This window comes from Pseudopodoces humilis, chromosome 1 (assembly GCF_049639895.1).
Source record: "Pseudopodoces humilis isolate 2021_Gansu_Grassland_sample_001 chromosome 1, ASM4963989v1, whole genome shotgun sequence".
NCBI classification, from domain to species: domain Eukaryota; kingdom Metazoa; phylum Chordata; class Aves; order Passeriformes; family Paridae; genus Pseudopodoces; species Pseudopodoces humilis.
Window position 1 is genome coordinate 101,931,229 of NC_142200.1, and position 26,787 is coordinate 101,958,015.

Below are 26,787 nucleotides of genomic sequence, written 5' to 3' on the forward strand. Positions count from 1 at the left end.
TTGAGCCAGAGCATTGCCTTTCCCAAATAAGTCATAAACAAGCATAAATGCTGGTAGAAATGGGAGCTATTTGGCTATCATTATAACCTCCCACTACAGTTATATGCTGAAAGAGAGAAAAGAAGTAATGTGATAAAATGAGGCTATTTGTTGCAGGATGGGAGAGTGCAGCTATTATTCATGTTTCAGCTTTCACAATGAGATTATTCACAAGAAAATCTGAGCTACACTGTTAGAGACAGAACATTAATACTTGTTTTTCTGTATGTAAGTTACTGTATAAGTCACAAAAAATATCTCTGGATCTGTAAGAGTCTGACTTAGCATCCAGTCTCATGTCATAAATGTGCTGGTGGTTTCTCTTTGTTTTCTCTCACTTAGGTGAAACTAATTTTTAAGTCTTTTTGTGTGTAAGACTCACTTTGATGTTGATAAAAATGGGCCTCATTTGAAGTGTATCAACTTTTACTGAACAAAATCATTTTCTTTAGAGAGCTTCAGCTTTACACAGGCCTTCTATAGTGAAGTAAAGGTGGAAAGGGAAGGGATGAATGATAGTTAAGGAGTGTTGTATAGATCTCCCTCAGAAGTTTCCTGAGCAAGAGAAAATATTTGCTTTGAATGAGAGAGAATAATTTTTCTTTATTAGGTTATCACTGTAGCTGAGATTTGAGAATCCACTAGACCTGCTGTTTGCAAATAGAGAAGGTCTGGTGGGAGATGTGGTAGTCAGAGTCCATCTGGGATACAGTGACCATGAAGTAGTAAAGCTCTTAATATTCGGTGAAACAAGAAGGGGCATCAACAAAACTTTTACACTGGACTTCCAAAGGTTAGACTTTGGCTTATTCGAGAGACTGATTTGGAGAGTACCTTGGGAAACAGCTCTTAAAAACAAATGGGTACAGGAAGGATGGATATACTTCAAGAAAGAAATCTTGAAACTGCAAGTCCTTGAAAGTGCAAGTTTTAAGGCTGTCCCTATGGGCTGAAAGACAAGTCAGTAGGGAAGATGACTGGCCTGGATGCACAGGGAGCTTTTCCAAAAACTCAGGGTAACAAACAGGGTGTATCACCTTTGGAAAAAGGGGCAGGCAACTCAAGTGTGTAGGATGTTAAGTCACGTTAAAAGAAAATTAGAGACACAAAAGCTCAATTAGAACTTAACCTGGACACTTCCATGAAGGATAATAAAACACGTTTATATAAATATTTTGATAGCAAAAGGAGGGGCAAGGAAACCTTCATTCTTTATTGGACATAGGGGGAATATATTTATGAAAAAAAGGCTGAAGTATATAACACCTTCTTTGCCTCAATTTACAACAACATAGGCATCATCCTCAGGACAACAGGCCTTCTGAGCTAGTAGATGGAGACAGGGAACAGAATAGCCCCTCCTGTAATCCAGGAGGAAGCAGTTAGTGACCTGCTGAGAAACTTACATGCTTGCAAGTCAATGGGACCAGATGGGATCCATCCTAGGCTCATGAAGGAGCTGTCAGAAGAGCTAAGCCATTGGCCATAATTTATCATCAGTCCTGGCTCACTGGGAGGTCCCAGATGACTGGAAGTTGGTCAGGGTGACACCCATCCATAAGAAGGGATGAGAGGAGGATCTGGGAAACTACAGGCCTGTCAGCCTGACCTTGGTGCCTGGCAAAGTTACAGAACAGTTTATCTTGAGTGCAATCACACAGGACATATAGGATAACCTGATCCAGACAGCATGGATTTAGGATGGGCAGGTCCTGCCTGACCAACCTGGTCTCCTTTTATGACCAAATGACCTGCCTGGTGGATGTGGGGAAGACTGTGGGTGTTGTATCTTTGGACTTCAGCAAGGCCTTTGACACTGTCTCCCACAGCACACTCCTGGAAAAGCTGGCAGCCCATGGTTTGGACAGGAGCACTCTGTGCTGGGTTAGGAACTGGCTGGATGGCTGGGCCCAGACAGTGGTGATGAATGGTGCTGCATCCAGCTGGGGGCCAGTGGTGTCCCCCAGAGATCTATCTGTGTTGGGCCCAGTCCTGTTTAATGGCTTTATTTATTATTTGGATGAAGGGGTTCAGTTCAATAACATGAAGTTCAATAAGTCCAAGTGCTGGGTCCTGCACCTTGGTCACAATAACCCCCTGCAGCACTGCAGGCTGGGGACAGTGTGGCTGGACAGTGCCCAGGCAGAAAGGGACCTGGGAGTGCTGGTGACAGCCAGGTGAACATGAGCCAGCCCTGTGCCCTGGTAGCCAAAAAGGCCAATGGCCTGTACCAGGAATGGTGTGGCCAGCAGGAGCAGGTAAGTCATGGTTCCCCCTATACTTGGCACTAGAGAGGCCTCACCTTGAGTGCTATGTCCAGTTCTGGGCCTTCCAGTTTAGGAAGGATGTTGAGCTGCTGGAGCATATCCAGAGTAGGACTACAAAGCTGGCAATGAATCTGGAACAGAAGTCCTGTGAGGAGCAGCTGAAGGAGCTGGGGTTGTTAGCCTGGAGAAGAGGAGGCTCAGGGGAGGTTTTATTGGTCTCTACAACTGCCTGAAAGGAGGTTATAGCCAGGGGGAGATTGGTCTCTTCTCCCAGGTGACCAGTGAGAGGATATGAGGACACACTTTTAGGCTGGACATTAGGAAGTAATTGTTCACAAAAGGGGATAATTGAGCATTGGTATGGGCTTGCCAAAGAGGTGGTAGAGAGATCACCACTGGAGATGTTTAAGAAAAGGCTGGATGTGACAGTGTCATGGTCCAGTTGACAAAGTTGTGTTAGGTCATGGGTTGGACTTGATGACCTCAAAGGTGTTTTCCAACCTGGCTGATTTTGTGAGCGTCAGGTGACTATAACTGCAAGGTGATAAACTGTTGATGTAATTAAGAAGCAACAGTTCAGTTATGCTGTCACATATAGATGATATTGATATAGCAATAGATAAAATTAAGTTATACTTTATGTGTTCTTTGCATGAAAATTTGTTGTGGTGGAGTTCAGTTAAGGACCAAACAATGCTCAGAAGAAAAAGCATTGATAGAGGTTTATTCCTTTCCTCCTGCTATCTGCACTCTTTTCTGTCTTCTGAAATGATCCATTTTTTTGGCTGTGATGTACAGTTCATGTAGGAAAGTACTGTTCTATATTGAACATCTTTGAGAGTTTGTCAGCCAGCTAAGAAACAAATGAATATCAACAAATGAATATCAACAAATGAATATCAACAATTTTTTAACAGCCCTAAACTTTTCTGACTGCTTCTAGGACAGATTTTTTATTTCTTTTAGGACAAACTTGTATTCTTTATGACAAAATTTGTTTGAATGGTCAATTTTCCAAGTCACTCAATGTTAGATAAATTGTCTCTGCTGTGAATCATGGGGCTGTATAATGTGATAAGCAATGGGAAAAAAGAACTAAAAGCCAGCTTGCTTGAAATCTTCTTTTTGAAAAACTGTCTTTTAGAGGTCTTTGCTTTTCACTATTGACTGCCATCAAATTTAGCATTCCTGCTGGGCTTTTAGAAACTCAGCTCCCAGTGGGCTAATTTTGCTTTAGTTAAGAAAGTTGTCAGAAATTATTTGATTTTTGTAAGGATCAAAGGGCCCTCTGGTATTTAAAAATAGGCACTTGATCATGTCTATAATTACATAATATTTGTAGATCAGGAATAAGTTATCTTATAGGTATCCCTGTCTTCCTTGTTTTTGCTAGTGTGGACTGGATGATACGAAGATGACTCAGTCTTGAAGGAGCAATCAGTTGACTTTGAGTAATGTAAAAAGATAAGTAAACAAGATTATTGCTTAGTGAAACAGAGCAGTGTGGTTTGCTGAGATGGAAAGCTTGGGGTATTGCATAGGCTGTACTGAGATGACTTTAGCTGACAATCTGCGGAATGCAGAATGTATTAGAAACTGCATGTTTCTTTCAATAAACAAGCCAAAATATTCAATACATACAATGGGAGATAGTACTTGAACTGCTTTTTTTTCCTTCAGTATCAAGAAGTCGTCTGTTTTCTATGGTAGAGAACAAAATCCCCAGCAAAAGCCAGTGCTGGAATATTTGATTTGCTGACTTGAGAAGCTGGTCAGCAACATCCCCATAATACATTTTGAATACATTGAGGTGATTGTTTCTTATATATATATTAGTTTCCAGGTGGGATTTTTTTTTTTTTTAACTAGTTTCTTAATTAGGTTAAAATGGTGCTCAGCTATCAAGAAGAAGAAGTTGAATGCTAAGTTTAAAAATATCAGGTTCTGAGAGACCAGAGAAACTTAATTATGAGTCTAACTATTATGAGCAATCTCTAAAAGTTGCTTTAATAAACTTCTAGTTTCTCAGCAAAACCAGATTCTGCATATTATGCATAGAATATATGACGTTAAACACAGTTGTGATGATGCTTTAGCTTTTACCTTATCTTGAAACAGCAAATAATGTCATTCAGCCAAGGCAGCAACCATGTTGCCCAGCAATGGCTGTTCAGTGAGCCACATCCAAAATCATCTGGAAAGGAGTCCCATATCTGGGGATCAAAGAAGAGACACCAGAAACTGGGTAGCAACTGGCAAAAAGTATTTTGAAACGTTTCAGTTCTCAGCTTTCCATTAGACTTTAATTAAAGAATTATATTGAGACCTTCACATGGAATGTTTTTTTCTGCAGTTGGAGCAGAGGCTGGAGCACCTTGCTTATAAATAGGTGGTAATAGGCACCCTTTGAGAAAAAGCTGCTAGTTTACCAGCTCACTAGGTGTGATATGGCAATTCCTGTGCTCTTATCTTGTTTCCTTACAGCTAGTCCCTCCATGAGGCTGGAGTCACAATGACAGGGTTTGCTGGGGAGATCTACAGGCTTATCCAATTTTATGGATGATTGCAACACTTTCAGCCTTCTCAGACTCATCTACAAAGGCAAGGAAGTTTAAAAGAGCAGGGGAAGTTGATGGCAAATAAGAAAAAAGACAGGAAAGACCTCAAAATAAATTGATTTAACCTATTGGCATAGGTCCAGAGTTTATTGAAAAATAAGAATTTGTACTATGAAGTAAAAAGCACAAACAAATTCTTAAGTTAGAAGAGATAAGAAAACGACATAAAATAATTCTTTGGTTTGACAAGAGCATTGGGTGTTATCTGAATCATTAAGCCATATCATTTCTAGTCACCTGAAAGGAGCTGTTCCCTTTTCTCTCCATCTTCTATTCCCTGAAAAGAGAAGTTTTCTCGTTTTAAGGCCTTTGTCAATGGCAAGCTCTTCTTTTTCTTGTTTAGAAGGTAACTACATTTTTTAGCTGGTGTATAACAGCAAAAATAGATTGTCTCCATAGTCTAACATGCCTCATGAAACACAGCTGAAACCTTAGCTATAAAAGTGCTTACAATTATTTCAGAGACTTACCGTATATCACATTACAAGCAAGTAAATTGAAGTAATCATGGTTTTTATCTTGCAAATTTGCCCTAAGAACTTTAAAGAGGTCTAAATATTGCAGCTAAGGAACCGGATGCTGCTGATCAGAGTAATAAAAAACATTGTGAGATTTCAGCTTTCTGTCAGGGTGCTAGAATGTATTACAGAAAGTAATCTAATTATGCACTTTATTATCTATAACAATTAAAAATTGACTGGTTTATTTCCAAAACTTTCAATTATATATAGACATTATTTTTTCATAACACTGGAAGCTCACTGTTCATATTTTGCAGAAAGCCTTTGCCCAGCATAGGTAGTATTGTTAAGTATTCTGCTTTCACCTTGTGCATCAGACAAATGCTGTTAATTCCATTTTATGATACAAAAATCTGCAAAGCCCATAATAGTGTCCCAAATGCTGACAGCATAAATTAAAATATAATGTTATTACTGGAAATATAGGCTACTTTTATGGATGATTTTAAACTATGGACAGTACCAGCCAAGGAAAATATATTTGAATGTATTGAATGTGGAGTCTGTAAAAGACTTAAAAAATTACGTCTAGGTTTAGTTTTGATATTGATCAATAGTAGTAGTAATAGTAACTGTGGACAGAGTTTTAAATCATGAGTACATGCAACTTTCTGACAAAATTATATTTAAAATATGCTCCTACTCCCTACTCCACACAGAGGAAAACTAAAGATTTTAAAGATGAAAAAATTGTAAGTGTTTTGGCAAAGTGAATAGGAATGAGCTAAACTCTAGATGATTATATGAAATTGGAAAGATATATTTGTAAATGTATATTAGAAAACTGAGCCCCTAAATTTTGTTAATTTTTCAGGCAAGTCTAGAATAGAAATCCCTTTGTGTTCTTAATATTAATGGAGAGAGAGTCAGTATTTTTTCTTTATAATTTACATGGAAAACATAAGTTAGGAGTAACATGAATTCAAATCTGTTCAAACAAAGCTACATTGATATGCAGTGGCTACAGAGCTAATTCAGAAAACTGCTCTCAACAAATTAGGACACACTTTAAAATGTAGTTGTCAAAGCACTCTCTGGGTCAAATTTAAAGTATATGTTGTGCTGTGGATAGTGCTAGTGAAGGAAGATTATGTAAAAAACAGGATCATTTGTGTTTGTTCCTAAAGGGACCCTCAGGCCAGAGAGTTCGTAAATGTCTTTCCCGGATTTTATTAAGCTAATGTACCATGCCTGCATTTGATTTCTTTTTATTCCCAGAGGGATTATATTGTTCTTTTTAACTATGTTTGCTTGAAAGTATATAATGTGCTTCTACGATATAGAGTTGAGCATCTGAGCATCAAATTTCCTTTGCCAGGTAAAGCTATAAAATGAAGTTCACCAATTTATCCAAGAATTTCTTTGAAAGAAGAGCTCATGCCAAATAAAATAGGTAAATCCAAATGATAAAGCTAACCTTTTATAACATTTATCCCCCTATAAAAAGAAGAATTTTTTCCCATGAAATTTTTTTATCTGTGTTGGTGATTTGGCACAGTCAGTTAAAACCCCTGGAAATGCCCAGAAATTCAGTTTAATAGCAAAATAAAGTTTGGATATGAGTCTGGATAAGAAGGGTGTATAAAGATACTCGCACTTTGTAGATGGAAAAAACAAATTCCCTTCTCTGGATGAGGAGATCAAGGACTTCAGCTTTCTCACAAAACTTGTTCCCATGGAAAAGATTCTTTCACAGGAGAGAATATTTTAGCTGCTTGTTTGCATTTGATGCTGTGTTGTAATTTGGCTCCACCAAAAAGGACATGTTTTATCTATTGCATTAGTGGTACCTTCTGTGTCACAGCCATTTCCATGATCTCAAATTCCAACAGTTATTCACGGCTAATGGAAAGTGACATCACATAGTAAAGAGGGAGATCACCATGAAAAGTTTGAAAAGGTTATAACAAATTAAAAAGCTGATGGCTGTGGCAGAGGAATTGTTAAGTTTGTGACAGTGTGCAGTGATAATCAGCCTGATTAAAAAATGTGTAATAAAAATTGTTGTGGTTTTGGAATTCTGGAATGGACATGGAGATCTTGCAGATGCTTGATTCCTGAGGCTTGTCACTTCAGAAACTCAGCTTTAGTGTTGAAGAAACTTGTCACTACAGATCTGGCATGATAGAGTGTAACACAATATGTTCTGAGTTGCATGTAATCCTTCAGCAGATGAGTGTAGCTCCAGGGATTTTGACATGACACAAGCTACTGTTTTAGATCATTTTCCATGGTGCTTGGCAATGCTAGCCTTAAATACAAATCTGTCAGGCAAAGTTGTAAAGAGGGAGAAAATCAGTGGCACCTAAAACTATTTCAGCTACTGTGGATTTAAGGACTTTTATGATAAAAGCTAGGAATTTTAAAATGTTGGTTGTGATCCAAACAACCAGGATAGATGTAACTGAGAGCTTCAAGTCTGGAAATAAAGATGGGTAGAAACCTTAGCCCCTGAGGAATGTTGTGTCCAGAATACTTCACGTTGTTTTGTTGATTAAGAATCAATTACGATTATTTTTTTCTTCTGGCTCTTGATGAAGACTATTAAATCACAGTTATCTTGGCTCACAGGTTTTTAAGAGAGTTTGTAAACCCAGCACTTAATCTTGCATGTTGCTGATCTCATTGTCCGGTTCCACAAGATGCACTTGTATCTTCTCCAAGGTCATTATGCAGATACTGACACTACTCAATATAATGAGCTGTTAGCAGAATTTTAGACCTTGTAGAAGAATATTTATAAAGATAGCAAAATGGTGTTGCATCTGTTACAGGACAAGTTGAACCATGCCTTATTTTTGTGACTCTAGTATTTTTGCACTGATGCAAGCAAATGACAGCCAAAGGAAGATGACATTTTCTAGTCCTATTTCACTAACTTCAGAGTGAAACTATTGGTAAATATTTTGTGATAAACTTTGTTTTTAATATATTAGAATTTTTCGTCTTCAAATTCATGGTGTTAATACATAACTTCCTTTAAAAGACAAGAGTTTAAAAGCTAATTTGCTAATTTTCTATTCTTTCTGTACCAATATCTACTTTTTCTTCCAGAATGAATTCAAGAAATTCACTCTACGTTTGTCAGTCTCTAGGATTTCATGGGGGAGTTTTGTGTGTTTTGAGGGTTTTGTGTGGCAACCCTATTACTTCTCAAAATTACCTATTCAGAAAAAAAGTGGAATTTTTTTGACCATGAGATATCCAGAAAGAAAATATGAAAATTGAAAAAGTCCACTTCCATGGCCATAGGATTTCAAAATATCAAGCATTTAAAATAAATATAAAGTTATATAATGAATAAGTAGACGTCAATGTCATATGGAAAATTAATGTATTATCCTGATGTAGATAATACTTGCTAGTGCTGATTATGCAATACAGAGCAATTTTTTTTTAAAAGAAAAATGAAAAGGCAAGTGTGCAAAATCATGAGAATTTATTACTGAGTTGTTTTCTAGAGCAGAAATATTACCTAGCTTGGAAAATTTAGCAACAGAATTTCAGGAAATATTTGATCCCCTGTAGGTAAGAGGTTCTTGTTTAAGGAGAATAGGAAAGCATTTAGGGAGTAGGGCCCTTCTTCTATGAACTTCATAATATGAAATACCTTAGACTGTATAAGACAGTCAGATCATATAATATTTCCTCATCTCATCTCTTTTCAAGACTGAACAAGGCCTGGTCATTCAGCCTCTGCTTCACAGGATGAATGCTCCAGCTCCCTATCCTTTTGGTCTTCCACTGAATTTAGGATAGCACAGGAAAATCACAACCCCTAGTTGAATGGGGAAGTGGTGTCTGGGGTTGGAAAGGGAAAGCTGCAAAGACAAGAGACATCAGGAGGAGAAAAACAGAGCAAAGAGATACCTCTCAAGTGATGCACACAATTACACACAGACTGGGAAAGTAGAGCTGGGCCTGTCATTGAGATATTGTGCATCAGGGTACAAGGAAAAGCTGGCGAAGGGTGAAATTTTGGCAGGAACATATTACAACCCACAACTTTGGATGAGAAAGTGGGTGCCATAGTCTTTGAACAAATTAAGAACATCTCCAGATTGGATACCTTCATTCTCATGCAAAGCTGTAATCTCTGACACCTGCTGGAAGGGCAGAACAGTGGGACGCAGTCAACCCAGTTATCTGGAGATTGTCAGGAATAACTTCACGATATATTTATATATATGTTATATATTTTGATTGATCAAATTATGTTACAGCCATAAATGTTTCCACTGGAATAATATTAATGATAAATCTGCTTTATAAAATCTATGGCAAATAAAACTTTTTTTCTCCAAATGGTATTTTGCTTCTACTAATAAGAAAAAAGAAATTCATTGTAGTAATAAAAAATAAAAGAGAAAAATAGTTGCAGTGGCTTCATAAGCATTGGCTAGACCTTGTAAGTGACTCTGATTTTTGATGCTGAATTAGCATTGCCAAATCAGAAGCTAAATTATGGAATAAGATGCTTTTAAACCCACAATTAATAGCATGTATTTTCTTCTCATTCATTCTTTTCAAAAACCTGTATTTAAATCTATATTCTAACCATAATAGATACAGTTATCATATCTCACTTTCTCTTTTTATGCCATGTGGTTTTGCCTGTTTAAAATATTTTTCAACACAATAATCACAGGATTCAATTTTTACAGAAGTAGTGATTTAGCTACTTTATTGCCTTAGAAACTCTTGCTGTATACTTATTTCCTGGACTTCTGCCATAAGGAAAATCCCTCTGTCTTCAGTAGGAATCATATCCAGGTAACTGAAAGCAGAGAAACACTGTCTGTGATAAGTGGCTTTCTGCAATATAAAAGCGAATCACGAGAGCATGGAGAGGCTGTCATACAGTTGCATGGATGTTCCTGGACAATTTATCTTGAGCTGCAGTGCTGTTTCCTCGTCCAGGCTCAGCAGATGGAAATTTGGTTGAAGACTGTTAGTAAGACTTGCTTGTTTCATCATGCAGGAAAAACCATGAGATTTATTCAAGAAGAGAATGATGTAACTTATGTAAGGTCAGAGCAGCAAGCTCTATGGGGTTGGAACCGTGGCTTGTGCATTCATGTTACCAGCTTTAGCAATACAGCATTCCTCATTCCTCACGTTTATTTTCTCAGTTTTCTGTTTCAGATGAATGATGCATTTCAGGAGCTTACACACACACAAACTAAAGCTATTTTTATCCTCACTTAGGTCTTTTTTTTTTTTTTTTGCCTGGGCATTGCTTCTGCCAAGCTAGGTGATTTCTGTCTTGAATACTCCTTTTGTTGCTGTGGCTGTTTCTTCATCTGTCAACTGCTGCTCTGTACCAACAGAAATTACTTAGGTCCAACCTGCAGTCTAACTGTTTGAGGTGGTGGGATATTTTCTTTTCCCTTTGTTGGAAGATGTGGGTATATTCGTTAGTCCAGACATGAAAAAGTTCTGTTTCTCAGCAATGTTGAGTCTTGACTGACAGAGTTTAAAAAAATGCATTCAGAACATCTGTAGCCTGAAGAGCTTAAATGAAGAGTGTGGAAGCTGCAGAGAGATTAATTTCTGCCTAGGGATCCATGCCATCCTAAGAGTGTTAGAGGGCTAATGGAGGCACAGTGAGAAGCGGGGATGATTCAGGATACCTGAAGTTAAATCCTACTTTGAATCCTCCCCCAGACTATGCATGTTGAACCTTCCTATTCTAAAGCTAACATTTCCATATTCTCGTCCCATCTGTGGGTTAAAATTTTAAAAAGAAGGGTTGGAGTATGCATTTGGGGCTTTTAATTTATTATAGTGTAATTTTTGAAATGCTCTGCTGAGTGAACTTTGAGTTCTCATTAATTTATATTGAATAAAAATCCTAGCAGAATTTCTTACCCTGATTAGTGTCTAAAATGTATCGGATTAGTTAATCCATGAGGATAAATTAGCATTTGATACCACTGCTAAGAGTACTGATACTTTTGTTAGTGTTATAACTTTTTCTGCTGGCTTTTTTTCCTTAATATAGGCTCACATGATTATAATGATTTTTGTATACAGTGCTATGTTTTGGCTCCAAGGAGTGTAAACTCATTAGGGAATCCTCATTGTTTATTAGTAGTTTACCTTAGACTTCAGGCAAATTGCAGCCCTAAAAAGTTGAATTCTACTGTGGTATAGTTCCATCTTGAAATGAACACATTATTTTGCAAATTAAAAAAAAGAAGAAAATTGTTCCTCTGATACTGCTGTGACTCTGCATATGATATCAATGAATGTTTTGCTATTAGCAAAATAAAAGGCATAATACGAGCTTTCATCACCAAAATGGATGAAGTACAGAGTAATTTTTAAAAATGGAATATATTTTCTTAATGGAAAGAAAGGATAAGGATCTCGGTCCTGCTTGCAATAGATGCATTAGTGAAAAAAAAAAAATCTAACTTTGCTAAAACAGAAAGTGCCACAAATGCCTTGTATCAACTGCATATTAGATTTCAAAAGTCGTCTCTCAATATTTCACAATACTGCGCTCCTGCTTGTTGAAGGAAAGCCAGAAGAATTAAGAAGGTTTACCAGGACAGATTGAGCAATACCAATAGCTTTTATTCATGCATGGCACTGGTGGTACCAGAGTTCCTGTGACATCCTGAGCAACGTATGATTTGCAAAAGCATTTGGAAGCAGTAGCTAATTAATTAGACAGGGAGACAGGGATAGTCCTGTCCATTTCCTTGGCTTGGGTCAATACCACATTGACACAAATAAGAGGATGGTGTATCTCTCTCTTACTGTTAATTTTCTGGGCAATTTGCATACAGAAAAGTCTCAGAAAACTATTTCTGGCTATTCAGAAAATTTTAGTTGCAATGGCCGCTTTAATTTTTTACTTTCAATAATTTTTTTCCGTTTTATGAAAATTCATTAGCTGCACTTAAATTTTTGTATGGAAAATTATCAAAATGCACACTCAAGAAGGAAAGAATATTTCAGACTGCTTTATTAACAATTTTGATCTTTGAGAAATCACCGCCATTTGGGTTGAGACCAGCTGCTTATAAATTCCTGTAAAATGGGAATTCAGGTTTAAAATTTTGAACAGATGGAAAAGTGTATAGAGGAAAACGCAGGTTTAGCCTGGATAGAAAACACTAGGGAAGCATCTTCAACCTGAATATATTCCTGAATGGATTTTTTTCTTGCCAGTCTCAAAAGAAGAACCTTATGAAAAGCAAGCAAACTAAAACCCCCAAACAACACCAACAGCAGTACGAAAAACAAACTGGTAGAAATGTAAAAAAGTAATGGAGGACAAAGTGCTCAGTCTTCAAATTATGTAGCAGTCCAGGAGCTGAGCCCAGGTGGGTGTTACAAAAAACATCAGTAGCAGCCAGCAAAGGTTGACTGTTGGCAATCATTAATGGAGCTGGACCTCAGAACTACTGTATTTAATGTCAGGAGCCAGGTATTTTTTTTTCCACTTGCTGGGCTAAGACTCTTTAAGGGCCTGAAAGAGCTGGAGGGAGTACACCATGAGAAAGAAATTTCAAGGGAGATTTTTTTTTTTGTTGGAGACACAGACAAGGAGATTGGCAGTTAAAAAACATAGCTAGATAGTGAGTAGAATGAAATAATCATGTGGCTTCTATTTTTTCACAGTGAGCACTTCACTAGAGTGTTGTTTACACATCACTGGAATACTGGTATTTACTAAAACAGAAACTATGTTCCCTACAGGATCTCACACAGCAAGTCTCTGTAAGACTGGAGGTTCAGCTTTTATCTTTTATGGCTGAAGACTTGTCACAGAACAAGATATGTAAGCCAGAATTATATAATTTAATCATTTTTTATGTGCAATCATTTGAGGGAAAAATATTAATCAAGATAAGCTAGAGCACCATGCTATAACTTTCAGTAATTCAGCTTTGCTTTCCGTCAATTTGTGGGCTTAACTAATAGGAACAGGAGATGACTTAGGTGACTAAAGTGTTTAGGCATCTCATTGCTATTGATATGGTATAAATCAGGTGCTGGAATACCTTAATTCCTTTTTCTCTGCCATCTCTACTAAGGATGGATCACAGCAGTTGCAAGAAAGCGTCGTAATGAGCTCGTATCTGTATTTTAAAGTGATGTAAATGCTATTTAACTACAGTCAGTAAAACCTTGCTATTTGTTATCTGGACATCATTAGAATCTTGGATAAGAATCTACTAATCAGGGCTCAATTGCTTAGCACAGACACTGCAGAGGTAGTATCTGTTCTCCATTAACTATACACTTGCTAGCTCTTGCCAGAGATATGACCTGAGTTGTCAGGAAAACCCCAGTGCTGCAATGCATAAACATACAATGAGAGACTTGTGTCGTGGTACTTGCAAAGGTGATGTGAGGAAAGGAAGCTCTCTCTACCTCATCCTTTGCGTGCCACTGTGGTTATTTTGTATGCAAGGGATTTCTATGGCAGGGTGCAGCGATCCGTTGCCTTGCCTCAACTTTCTGCCTAAAAAACAAGAAAACACCTCATGGAGAAGCTGCTTGATGCCTTGAATACAGATGATGCACACAGCATATTTAAATCTCATCCAAGTTTTGTTTAAGATTACATTAGGATGCAGTTGTGAATGAGCTTCTTTTTGCATATGTAATTAGAAAGTAGAACAGATGGGAAAGGCATAGTTTAAAGTGATGTGTTCATTAAAATAACGAAAGCTGCAAAGTGTTTGTTCCCCAACAGTGAATTCAGGATATGAGACTCCTTAGGTTTCTGACTTTTTTTCCCTTACTTTGAATCTGACAACTGTGAATGACAACAATGAGTTCTCTTTTGCATCAATTTTTGTTAGATATCACCACTGTTCCTTAGGGCAGATTGACTGTTCATTCCCTCGTATGTGGTGTATGCTCAGTTAAGATATACTGGGAAGCAGTGGGTATTAAGAAGCAGACAGTACATCAAGGGATTTATTTTAATTGCATTTACTGTAAAAATTATCTATTGGGGTTTAAAAAATAATATAGTGATTTTAATGTTCTTTTAAAAAAGATCTATGTGGACTGTATCCCGATAACTACTGTTATCCCCTGGGTTATTTCTACTTTTAACTTTCAGGGTTTTAAATGAAAACAAAATAATTTTAAGAAATATAATTAGGGTTTTTTTACACATACACACCCTGTCAAAATTTTTACAAGAAGGCAAATCTTTTAAAATTAGTCTAACAATATCCAAAAAATATTTTCTAAAGTGACTAAGGGCTGATCCTTACTCTCCTCCACCAAAATAGAAAAAAATGTTGCTTTACACAGTTTAAAATATGAAAAGCATACCCCCTTTATAGGCTTGCATCTTTCAGCTGCTAACAGAAAGGCTAATTTAGCAATGAATATTGGATCTTTCCAACTTTCTACCCTGGCAAAATGAGTTTTATTAGATATATTTTATAAGGAACTTAGAGCTTCAGAGCTTACTGTCTCCTATTTCATGCTGCACTTCCAGAAAGCTGTGGAAACCCACAGAGAAGTAGGTCAAAGGCTGGATCTCATTTGCCAGTTTTTAGTAAATATGGTTTTATCTGTAAATTCTAATACTGAATTCTAGAGAAGAAGATATCTTGTCATTTTTGTTCTCTTCTCTCATGCTGCTATTTTCTCAGTATTTTTTACCTTCAAAATATCAACCTTTGCTTCTCTTGAAGCTGAATGTTCATTATTTGCCTATCACTGGTGTTTTGCATGGTCTTGTCTGCAAATGCATCCCTGCTGTTATGTGCTAAAAAGAAGAGCTTTTCAAAAATGTAAAAAGCAAATCCCTACCCTGAAGATAGGGAATGGATTATAAATCCAAATTTATCTAGAAAAGCAGATGTATACAAGAAATAAACAAATGCATGCTGTTTATGATAAGGAAATAAATGTTTGTCCATGCCAGTATCAGGAAAAGATGTTCCAATTACAAGTGAAGCCCTGTAAGAGCACTGAAGCATCTTTGTTGGAGGACTCTATCAAGTACATGGTAAATGCAACTCTCCCTCAAAGGAACTCGAAGTGTGAAGTCTTTAATCATCCAAGATTTCTGTATGAGCATGACTTTTCCCAATGCGACTAGACCCACTGTAGTGTTCCAGGATTGGAAGGGACCTTAAAGGTTATCCAGTTTCAACACCTTGTACCAGAGCAGGAAGCCCTTTTCAATGTGACCTTGAACACTGCCAGGAAGGGAGCATCCACAGCTTCTCTGAGCAATTTGTTGCAGTGTCTCACCAGCCTCAGAGTAAAGAATTTCTTCCTAATTTTTAACCTAAATCTACTCTCTCTCAGTTTGAAGCCATTCTCCCTTGTCCTGTCACTACACACCCTTAGGAAAAAGTCTCTCTCCATCTTTCTTGTAGGCTCCCTTCAGGCACTGGAAGACTTCAGTTAGTTCACCCCAAAGCTTTCTCTTTTATGCTCCAGCCCTCAGAGTATCTTGTGGCTTCCTCTGGATTTATTCCTATAGCTCCACATCCTTCCTTTGTTGGGGGCCTCACAGCTTGAAACAGTTTATTTTCTCTGAGTAATGTCTTTATCTAATGGACAGAGGAAGACAAGGCAAAAATGGAAACCTCCGTTGATGTCCTACATAACTACAATAGTGACAAAGAGTGCAGGTAGATTTATGCCATTTAGGAGTTTGGGTCCCTTATATTGTTTTCTAGGTACTGTAGAAAATGCCTGCCCATATTTTCTCTGAAGTGCAGTAAATGAATGGTCTCAGTATTTCAAAAATTTCTTTTTGGTTTTGATTTATCTTTTATGTAGCAAAATGACAAGCAATGTCTTGGAAAATAGCAAGGTGTCAAACAGTATTGATTTCATGCTATTGCAGTGACCTAGAAAGTGTTATTACTCATTGAAAGATTATGTTGGGGTTTTCCCATAAAAATAACTCTAGGAATGTTTCAGGCTATTATTACATAATTATTAAAAAATGTATTTTTTTTCCTTGCTGAAAGGGTATAGAATTATTCTATGATTAGATAAAATAATCCCCTGAATTGTAACTACCCCAATACCTACATCTTACATCTGTAATTTTCTTTCTAATGAAATTTCTGAATAAGGATCCTCTTCTTTTTTAATTCATTCAATTGAAACTTCTTTATTACTGATTTGGAAAAAGTAGAACACTAGACTTACTGCAGTACTTGTATTTTTAATTTTGTGATTTGAGGTAGGGAGTGATGAACAAGAGAGACTAAAACATGAATGGATTCTTCCTGTGCAAATTAATATTTCCAGTTTTTATCATGAATGAAAATGAAAGTCCCAAATTTTCAAGAGAATTATTTCTAACTAAAAAAAAACCCAGACATTTTCAAAAATCATCTGTGTCCCCGTTCTTATACCTATGTAAACTCAGTATCCTATGACAGTTCAGATAAAAATATAAAATGTGTAAGCCTACCCTAGCTTTGCTGCTTACTGACTGTTCATCATGGGGAATGATAAGAAAGTAAGGCTAACTCATCATGTTGGCTGTCTTTGTGTGCAGTAAATAGGTGGTAACTCACTCCCCAACTTTAAATAACGAGCTGAAATATGTAATTCATTAAAATGAAGAAATTATACATGAAGAAATAGGCCCACGTTGACTTAAATTCTTCATTCTTCTTATAATATATTATGCATGTGTCACTCAGAGATAAACTATGTTTTTCATGCTGCTTTCTGTTCTACAGAATGTACCTGTGGAATAAAATGCAACAAAACCAGGAAATTCATAATTTAAAAAAATTAAGCCTTTCAACTTCAACTCTTGTAATGAAGCTAATACTCTCTGTAAGCAATCATTTTTATTTGATGTAAAATCATTAACAATTTCCACTTTTACAAGTTCTTAGAATTCTGAATATAGTTTTATGTCTTCTGCATAAGACATGTCATGTGTTTGTTTCAGTAGTTTGGTCAGTCTGCAGTAGGAGCAGATCAAATGACTTGTTTTGAAAATAAAGCTTTATGAAATCTTTCATAGTCGCCTTTTACTGCTGGCTGTGCTGGTTAAACTTATAGGCTTTTATGCACAGAAAGGATTCTTGGATGCTCAAAGATATTTGGGCCACATGCTCAGTGATGACTTTACTGTTGCTGAACTTGGAGTTCTCTGCTGACAAAAGCCCAGAGTCATTCTTGCTCAAGTTTAGATGAGTGCTGTAGAGTGCTGTGTGGTATAAATCAGAGTATTTCATGACTCACTTGATTCATGTCATTGGGTCAAATATTTTGGCTGCTGACTGAATGAATGTGTTTAATCACATTAAATTCTGGAACAGCATAAAAATAAAAACAGAAAGCAGACATTGTCTGCAATTGAATTCCTTGCACCATTACTACCAAAAAGCTCCATAAATGCTCCTTACCTTTTTAAGGAAAATAAACTTATATGTGTCTGTTTAGTATCTTTAAAACAATTTTTTAGTTCTAATCTCCTTCTAATTTTTAAGTCTATTGATTTCATAGTATATTGTGTTATTTGTCGTTAAAAGGCAGTACATGAAATGAGGAGAGCAACGTATGAAACACATGTATCCAAGTGCCTATTTTTCTAACATAATAAAAAGTGTAAATAATACGTAATAAAATTCAGGATCTAGCCTATAACTATTAAAAATTAACAGTTTACACCAAGGGGTGAATAATAACTCTGAATAGCAATTATTCAACAATTTTAATATACCACTCTAGTTTCAGTATGACGTAGTGTTCCCTGTAAACTACTAACATGCTGTTCGTTTGTTCCTTCCCTAAAGATAATTTGTTATTCTTTCATGAAATACTTGTCATAAGTTTCTGTTTATTTCAAAAATAATATCATATTGTGTAAATTATGTTTGATTTCCAAATTCCTCACTCCTTCAAAAAGGCAAAATATATTATTTATCAGTAACTCCTCTTTTCCCAATTCATTATCAAACTAATCCTGAATTCCAGTGAAGAAGCAGGGTTTTATTCAGCAAAATATTTAATCATATGCAGAACTGTGGGCATGTGCACATTTATGGGGATATGAGATTTTTGTACCTACTTAGATTGAATGGAGATACAAATATGCTTAAATTCCTCCAGTGAATTCAGGGTGTTTTCAAGATTTCACAGTGGGGAAATTTGTATGTAATCCAGCATTTTCATAATGTTCTTAGATCATGCGCCTGAAAAGAAATTTTGAAGGAAAAAAAAGGATCCTGCATCTACTAGTGGTTACATGGTTCAGCAACAAAATGAACAAAGTAGTCATCTCCTCCCTAATTACACAGCTTGATGAATTAAAGTGGAAGAGGACAAATTTAATTGATGATCACAGGCTTCTTCTGATGACTGGCAGATAACTGCCCTGCGTGCTCAGACTGACCACCATTCCTTTACCATGCTGGTCTGCTCAGCAGCACATTTAGCTGCAATGCAGTTTCTCCTTCATCCTTTTGACTATTTATTTATTAACTTGCTTGGAAAAGCCAGAAGGCAAATCTGAGACTGAGATATAGGAAAATATTGTTTACTGCTCTTTGCAACATTGACTAAAAGTCTTGTCTCTTGCTTGTTAGAAATGGTTGTAGGGCAGTCTGTCTGGTGAAACTAGTGTTTCCATCTCATGGCCTAGATGTGACTATTGTGTCACATCTCTAACTTTTCTTAAGCATGATGTGAAAAATGTTTTCCAACTCTCCTTACATAAAAATAAACAACTGAGGAATGGAATATGAAGATTCAATTTTTATAAACTTTTCAAAGGATTTGTAGGTGAAGACTCTTTGAAACCAAGTTAAAATTCGCAATAACTGTTTATAAATTACCAAATTTCAAAGTCTTGTCTCAGTAATATGAATGTGCTAAATAAAGAAATTACATCTTGTTATGGTTCAAAGTCTTTTCCTTTAAATGTGCTTAACAAAATCTCCTGGTCTAATGTAATTCTTCTGCATTATGGTAAAAAACATAATATCGATTTTAACCTTCATAGCATTATAGTATGTCACGCTTTTTCAACAACTGTATTGATGAAGGAAATTTTATTGATTGACTGTTTAACTTTGTCTTTCATAAAAAAAAATCTTCTTACATTTGAACCTTATTTTTTTCAGTACCTATCACAGGGATTTTTTACAAAGATGATTTTTGTACAGTACCAACTTCCTTTGTGTACCATTGATCTCAGCTACATCAGTTTGGTGAGGATATTAGGATAGGGAGAGAAAATATAATTTCTGCTATTAAAATAAGTATGTGGAGCTAACTCTTCCAATCTCCATGCATAATAGTTATGAAGAGGCTGCATTCTGTTTTGAATGATCAGTCTCTGCAGAACTAGTTCTAGTTTGAATTTGGGAATGTGTGGGAATATTTTTCCTGCTAGTGCTTTGAAGTGAGGGTGTTTTTTTGGGTTTATTTGTCTTAAATAGCATTTAACAGCTAATGCACCCTGTTTACCTAATGTACCCTGTTAACCCTACAGCTAAAATAGCCCGTTTATTTTGCTGGGGGCAGAGCAGGGAGAAAGCATCTATTGTAAATCTTGAGAATTTTAATAAATTAGTTGTTATTGGTGTAGTGCTACACTTTTAATTACAATGAAAGGCAACCACATAAGGCAACAGATCATCCCATTGATATGACAACATTAAAATGTCCAATGACCTGTAAACGTTAACGCCTGTAGCAGCTGAATGAGTTTTAGGGTTGTCTAAGACTGAGGCAATGCTGCCGCCTAATGATGGGAGTATATAAAATGCATAAAACCAAGTTGCTTGTTTGGCAAGCAGGCTAGGCTTGTGACATCAATTGAAGGCTATAAGTGAAATTAAAAGCAATAAAAATTGGCCCATGGACTAGACTACATGATTTGATCATGTGCCAAGACATTTATTTGGTTCAAAGCTAAAAGCAAAATAAAACCCCTGTAAATCACATCAAGTCTGTAAACATTTTGTTTTCTGTGCATTAATGTCTGTTATGATTAGAAAGGGAATGATACTCCACTTTTTCTCTGTTTTGATAGATGAGGGTTTTTTTATTTAATATATTTCCTAATGCTTACCATTATAATAGGTAAGTCATTATAATATCTATCTGGGAAATTTTATTATTCTCTGAAGAATCCAGTTTTCCCCTTAATATTTTTATTTCAGAGTAAGAAATTGCATTAATGTCTCAATATTACATTTATCAATGGATCACTGGCCTTCTTTATTTAGAACAGTTTAATGTAGTCTAGTGGCTGAGAAGAATATTAATAGTATTACTGTCAAGTTAATTCATAGACCCATAAAGAGCAATAACACTTGTGTAAGGCATCTGCCAATGTAATCTGTGACAGCTTGTACAACCAGCAGATAAAAGCTGGATCTAACCCTGCAGTATCTGCTCCTTTCTCCATTCTTCTGGTAGATCTTTCCGTTTATGCTCTATGCTGAAACATAAAAAAGCAGAGAACTTGCTCTTATTTCCTCTTTTTATCTATATTATCTCTTCAACCTGAAAGGTTACTGAAAAGGCATAGAAAATTCAAATTTTTTATTGATTTATGACTTACTCTGACAAAGAACTTCATGGAAAACCAGCCAACCTTTGAAAAATTATAATTAGGAAAAAAAGTAATAAACTGTAATTAAAACATTATAAAGGCATTGATTGGTTAGCAGGCATCCCATTAAATCATTATAATTATACAAAATATGATTAGGGCAATAGATATAATGTAGTTAAAGCCTGTGCTAAAGTTTTTTCTGCATTTTTTTTTTTGTAAAAATAGGAGCTCTTATTTCTTTTGTATGTCTTCAAATTTTTTTGGTACTCTATTCCTCTCAGCTGGGCTGACTTACAGCAATCAGCATCTTCACAATGAGTTCACATCAAAGCAACTTCCTGAGATCTAAATCTCCCTTCTGCTTCTACACAACAGGTGCAGGAGGTTGGTCTCCATCAGACAGTGATCATTACCAATGGCTGCAAGTGGATTTTGGGAACAGGAAGCAGATCAGTGCTATTGCAACCCAAGGCAGGTACAGCAGCTCTGACTGGGTTACTCAATATCGGATGCTCTACAGCGATACAGGGAGAAACTGGAAACCATACCACCAAGATGGAAACATCTGGGTAAGTGATTGCTGTGAAATGGAGGTGTGTGCTGTAATGAAGTTGGCCAGTGTTTTTTTGGAATTCTACAACTTTTACAACTCTTCAAGTGTTTATATCAGGGCAGAACCAAGCTTTGTTCAGTGATTTAAGTTGTAGCTGCTGTCAGGAGGGCTATCCCCAGATTAGCAAACCCATTTTGGGATGATGGTGTTTAGCAGAACATGCAAATATTTTTTGTTTGCTGGTATTGCTCAATGGATCTCTTATGCATTGCCTCCTCTTTCCTTTTAACTAATTTAATGGAGTGAGAAAGAATAGCGGCTTTGGAAATTTTCCTGTTAAAATTTTGGAAGGTAATTTTTTCCATGCATGTACATGTGCTGGAGAGCAATTTTATCATGCATGTATTGTTTTCCATGTAAGTGCTACAGGGATATGTTTGTTTTAGCTGGGACTGGGAGAATATTCTTCACTGTACCTAGTATGGGAATGTGTTTTGGATTTGTGCTGGAAAGAGTGTTGTTGATTCATGGATGTTTTCCTTACTGCTGAGCAGTGCTTGCACAGCCTGAAGGCCTTTTCTACTTCTTACCTTTTTGCAGCAAGTAGGCTGTGGGTGCATAAGAAACTGTGAGGGGGCACAGCCAGGGCAGTTGACTCCAGCTGACCACTGGGATATCCCTAACCATATGGAGTCATGCTCAGCATGTTATACTGGGGGAAGGAGGATGACATTAGTTGTCCCAGGTCACTGTTACATGTGGAGTCCCGTTTCCCTTGGGATGGCCAGACAGCTGCTTGCCCATGGGAAGGGGTGAATGAGGTCCTTTATCACTTTACATGAGTGTGGCTTTTGATTTACCTACGAAAGTGGCTGTATCTCAACACGTGAGTTTTCCTACTTTTCCTGTTCTCTCCCTCATCCCGCCGTGGGGGAGTGAGTGAACAGCTGTGTGGTGCTTAGCTGCTGGCTGGGGTTAAACCATGACAAGGGATATTTATGCTATAATAATTTTAGGAAAAAGCATATAATTTGGCTTTGGTTTTTACATTTTTCTGGATAAACTACTAATTTCATTCTTGCTGAAAACACTAGCCTTCCATTTTGCTGACAAAAAAATGATAGCTATTACTTAACATGCCTATACTCATAGAATTTCTTTCAGATGGTATTCTTTTTCAAAAGTATACTTTGAATACAGCAAAATGTTATTATTCTTTCTGAAACCAAATTAAATGGTTAGCTATTATGTCAAAGAAGACAAGATTTAGCAAAATGATATTTTAGATTCACATTTTTGCCAGGTGCTTCTTTTACTTAGGTCTGTTATTAAAAGTGAATGTCAAATATGGAGCATAAGGTGAATTATTTTATCTGTATAAGAGAAACTCAGTTAATATGTGGAGTGCGTAGAAACAGACATTTTTTATTACAGTATTGATTTATTGAAAAAAATCTCCTCCATGTGCCAGATAGGTTTCTGAAAGAGGGAGAATTTAAGGCTGGGGAGGTTGACAACCTTGAAGAGAAAAATATTGAATTTTGGCTTAGATTTCTTAGAACTTGGATATGAATGTAATTCATCAGGGTGGGAGACAACTTGTGCTTAAGCTTGATGAATATAAAAATTTCTCTTTTAAGGCCACTTACTGTAAACACTAAATGCTATAAATATTTTTATATATCTACTCTACATGTATAAAATCTTCTCCAACTACTGTTGAAATCGCCAAGAATGGGAGAAAGCTTTGCAGATGGCTGAGTGAATAATATATAAAGCAGAATAGTTAAGCTGAGGAAAAATATGTTCTTAATAACTTTTGGTGATGCTTAGTTTGGTTGATTTAGTCACAGCTGTGATTGCTTGTTTCCAAAGCAGACCAGCTTTTCAAGAGAGGGTTTTGTAGCAATTCTTATACCATCATTTAATTCAAAAATATTGATAGCTTCTTCATGCAATAACATTTCCTGTTTCTTTTTATTTGCACTTACATATGCTTGATGCATTTGGGGGAATACTATTGGTCTGTTATTGACCATTGACATAACTTGAAAAAGAGTGTGATAAGCCATGCAGGTCTGCTGCTTTTATTTGGAATGCTGTCTTTGGATATATTTTATCAAGCTGGCTGCTGCAATACTGCTTGTATTGCAATTGTTCATGTCCCACAATTTTTACCCAATATTAGAAAAACCGATTAAAAAATAAATGCTACCTTATCCTTGTTTTTTTTAAGTGTAAAAGTGGGGTGTTACCAAAAAAATAAAAAGGCCACGGTTCTTGACTTTAATTCTAGATGGCCTAAAATAGTATTGCTTTGGTGGTTAAATGGTGTCTCAGCTTTGGTTTTATCTTGGAATCACTGTTTATTAGTCATTAATAAATATTCATCTTAATATGTTCTCAAAACAGGGGATGTGCCTGAGCATGGAGAAATTGTGTTCCTATTTTAGTAGTAGTTACAAAGAGACAGACTTCCCTGATGTGAAAACAGAATGGTGTGGATTTCCCATCAAATCTCCCATTTAGTGTCAGTTTGTGCAAGAAATTAAAAGCAGTGGTAGATGTTAGGACCGGACTCACCACATAAGCCAAGTATCTATCATGGGCACTTTAAACTCATAAAATCAGTTCTTCCTGACTGAAATTACTGTGGTGATCTTAAAAATCTCGTGATTCTGGTGCCCTTAGAAATCTTTTTAGAAATAATTTATTCTTTACCTTTGGATTTGTACCTTTTTAAGAGATTTATCCACAAGAGAAACACACTACACAGCCTTTTTTTAAAATTCCTCTTTCATTATCCCTATGCCTGAATGACATCATTTTCTGACAGCAGTAAATTTAAAATTTAAATGCAAAAGCAAATTAAAAGAGGAAAAGAGAAGCGCAAAGTACAGCAATATTTAATAGTAAAGTAGTTATGATATCAATTGACACAGAGGATGAGATGTGAGAAAGGGAAATAAAAATAGAGCTAAACAGATGAATTGGAGAGAGAGCAAAGGAGAAATAATTTGCAATAGAGATCTAGTCCAGAACAAACCATTATAATCTGCATAAAAGGCTGAAGTGAACTCTTTCTGCATGCGTTAGTCAGGGAGGAAAAGAAGTTCTATAATTACCTACTAAGTAGGAAAGAAATCAAAAGGCTCTCAGAAAGTCTGTGATGGGGAAAGTGCTTTCAAGGTGAATTTAGAGTAAGCTTCCCAGTTCTGTGAAATAGATTTTGTGACCCCACCCCTCCTGGGCTTTTGGATATTTTCAATTTTCATGAATTTTAATAAGATGAGTGAATGTGGACTCTTTCTATAAAATGCCTAGCAACTAGAGAATTTTGATCACCTCTCCTACCTTCACTCTTGTAGTCTGAGATTCTAATTTTGATAGGTCATGAGGTTTCCCTTTATAAATCAATCCCCTGGGGTGTTTCATGTACACAAAAAAAATAAAAAAATCTTTGTTTTGGTACAGATGCTAATTTCGGTTTCTGTATCAATGCTATCTCTTTGCCTAATGAAGACATACCAGACATGATTCTACTTATAATCCCTTTTCTATTTGATAACTCAGATATCGATGATATAAATTTCTCACTTTAACCATAATGCAAATATGCTCTATAGCTATAAGAAAATGCTGACATCATCTGAAGCACTGAGACTCAAATTATATGCATCAGTGGCAGAGCCTCAGTATGTCTAACATTGAAATCTTTCCTACAGGAAATTGGAAGATCCTTGCTTGAATTGAGAGATCTTAGGAAGTATTTTCTTCTAAAATTTGATTACTCCAGTAGAAGTTGCTGTCAGCTCTCATCCATCTCATCATTTTATTCTTGGGGATATCAAAGTCACATGATCAGGGAATAAATTGTGTTTGAAGGGACCTGCAAGGGTCATAGAGTCCAGCTCCTGGCCCTGCACAGCCCCATCCCCAAGAGCCACACCATATGGCTCAGAATACTGTCCAAACACTTCTTGAACTCTTTAAGTTCCTCTTCCCTGGGCAGCCTGTTCCAGTGCCTGACCACCTTTTTCTAGCATGCAACCTAACCCTGACACAACTGCAGTCTATTCCCTTGGGTCCTGTCACTGGCCACCACAGAGCACAGATCAGCATCTGGCACCCTCTTCCCCTCACAAGAAAGTTGTAGACTGCAATGAGGTCTCCCCCCAATCTTTTCTGTGCTGAACACAGCAAGTGACCTCAGCCACTCCTTGTAACACTTCCTCTCAAGGTCTTTCACCACCTTAATTGCTCTCCTTTGAACGTTCTCTGCTACCTTCATATCTTGCTTGTATTGTAGCACCCAGAACTGCCCCAAGCACTCGAGGCAAGGCCTCCCCCGAGTAGAGCAGGGAAAATCCTCTCCCTTCCCTTGCCCAGCTGGTGATGCTGTGCCTGATGCACCCCAGGCCATGGTTGGCTCTCCTGGCTGCCAGGGCACTGCTGGCTCATATCTACCTTTCCATGGACTGGAACCCCCAGAAGGTCCCTTTTTGAAGTGCTGCTTTCCAGCATTTCATTGCCCAGCCTGTCCATAGATCCCAGGCTGTTCCATCCCAAGCACAGAATCCACTTTCCTCTGATAAACTTCATGTGGTTGAGGATTTCCTATCCCTCTAATTTGTCCAAGTTTCTCAGCAGGGCCTCTGCCTTCATTGGAGTCAAAAGCTCTTCTCAGTTTTGTGTTATTTATGAACTTGCTTAGTGTCCCTTCCAGTCCTGTGTCTGAGTAATTTATGAAGATGCTGAAGAGCAGAGGGCTGAAGACGGAGCCCTGCAGAACCCCACTAGTGCCAGGTAACCAATCTGATGTGACCCCATTCACTGTAACCCTTTGTGCCCAACCTCTCAGCCAGTAACTCACCCATCACATAATGTGTTTATCCAGCTGCAGACTGCACATTTTTTTCATGGATATCAGAAAGTATCAAAAATTTTTCATAAATCTAAAAATATGATGGTAATTGTGAAGAAAAAAAAAAAGGGAAAAGATAGAGTGTAGACTCTCTGCACACGACCTCCAAATTATATTCAGTACCTGATTCTTATCTTTAGCCTCAGTGAACATCAGTGGAGCTGCAAAGATGTAAATGAAAGCAAATTTTTTGCTTTATTACAGAAAATTTAGACCTCGACAAAGTGGCTGCTGCTACAAGTGAAAGCCATTATGTATTTCTGATATTATGGTTGTTTTTCTTTCAGTTTTAATTAAACTTAGAGTGTATTATGCATAACATCTGCT

General features: G+C 36.8%; 1 protein-coding gene across 2 annotated transcripts in view; it reads left to right on the forward strand.

Moving 5' to 3' along the window:
* The window catches only part of CNTNAP2 (contactin associated protein 2), a 1,024,120-nt gene that overhangs the window by 332,158 nt on the left and 665,175 nt on the right, over window positions 1-26,787 (forward strand). For both annotated transcript variants that reach the window (XM_005519091.3, XM_088052353.1), the window contains exon 3: window positions 21,359-21,552. In XM_005519091.3, coding sequence (XP_005519148.2) covers window positions 21,359-21,552 — 194 coding nt within the window. The remainder of the gene's footprint in view (window positions 1-21,358; window positions 21,553-26,787) is intronic.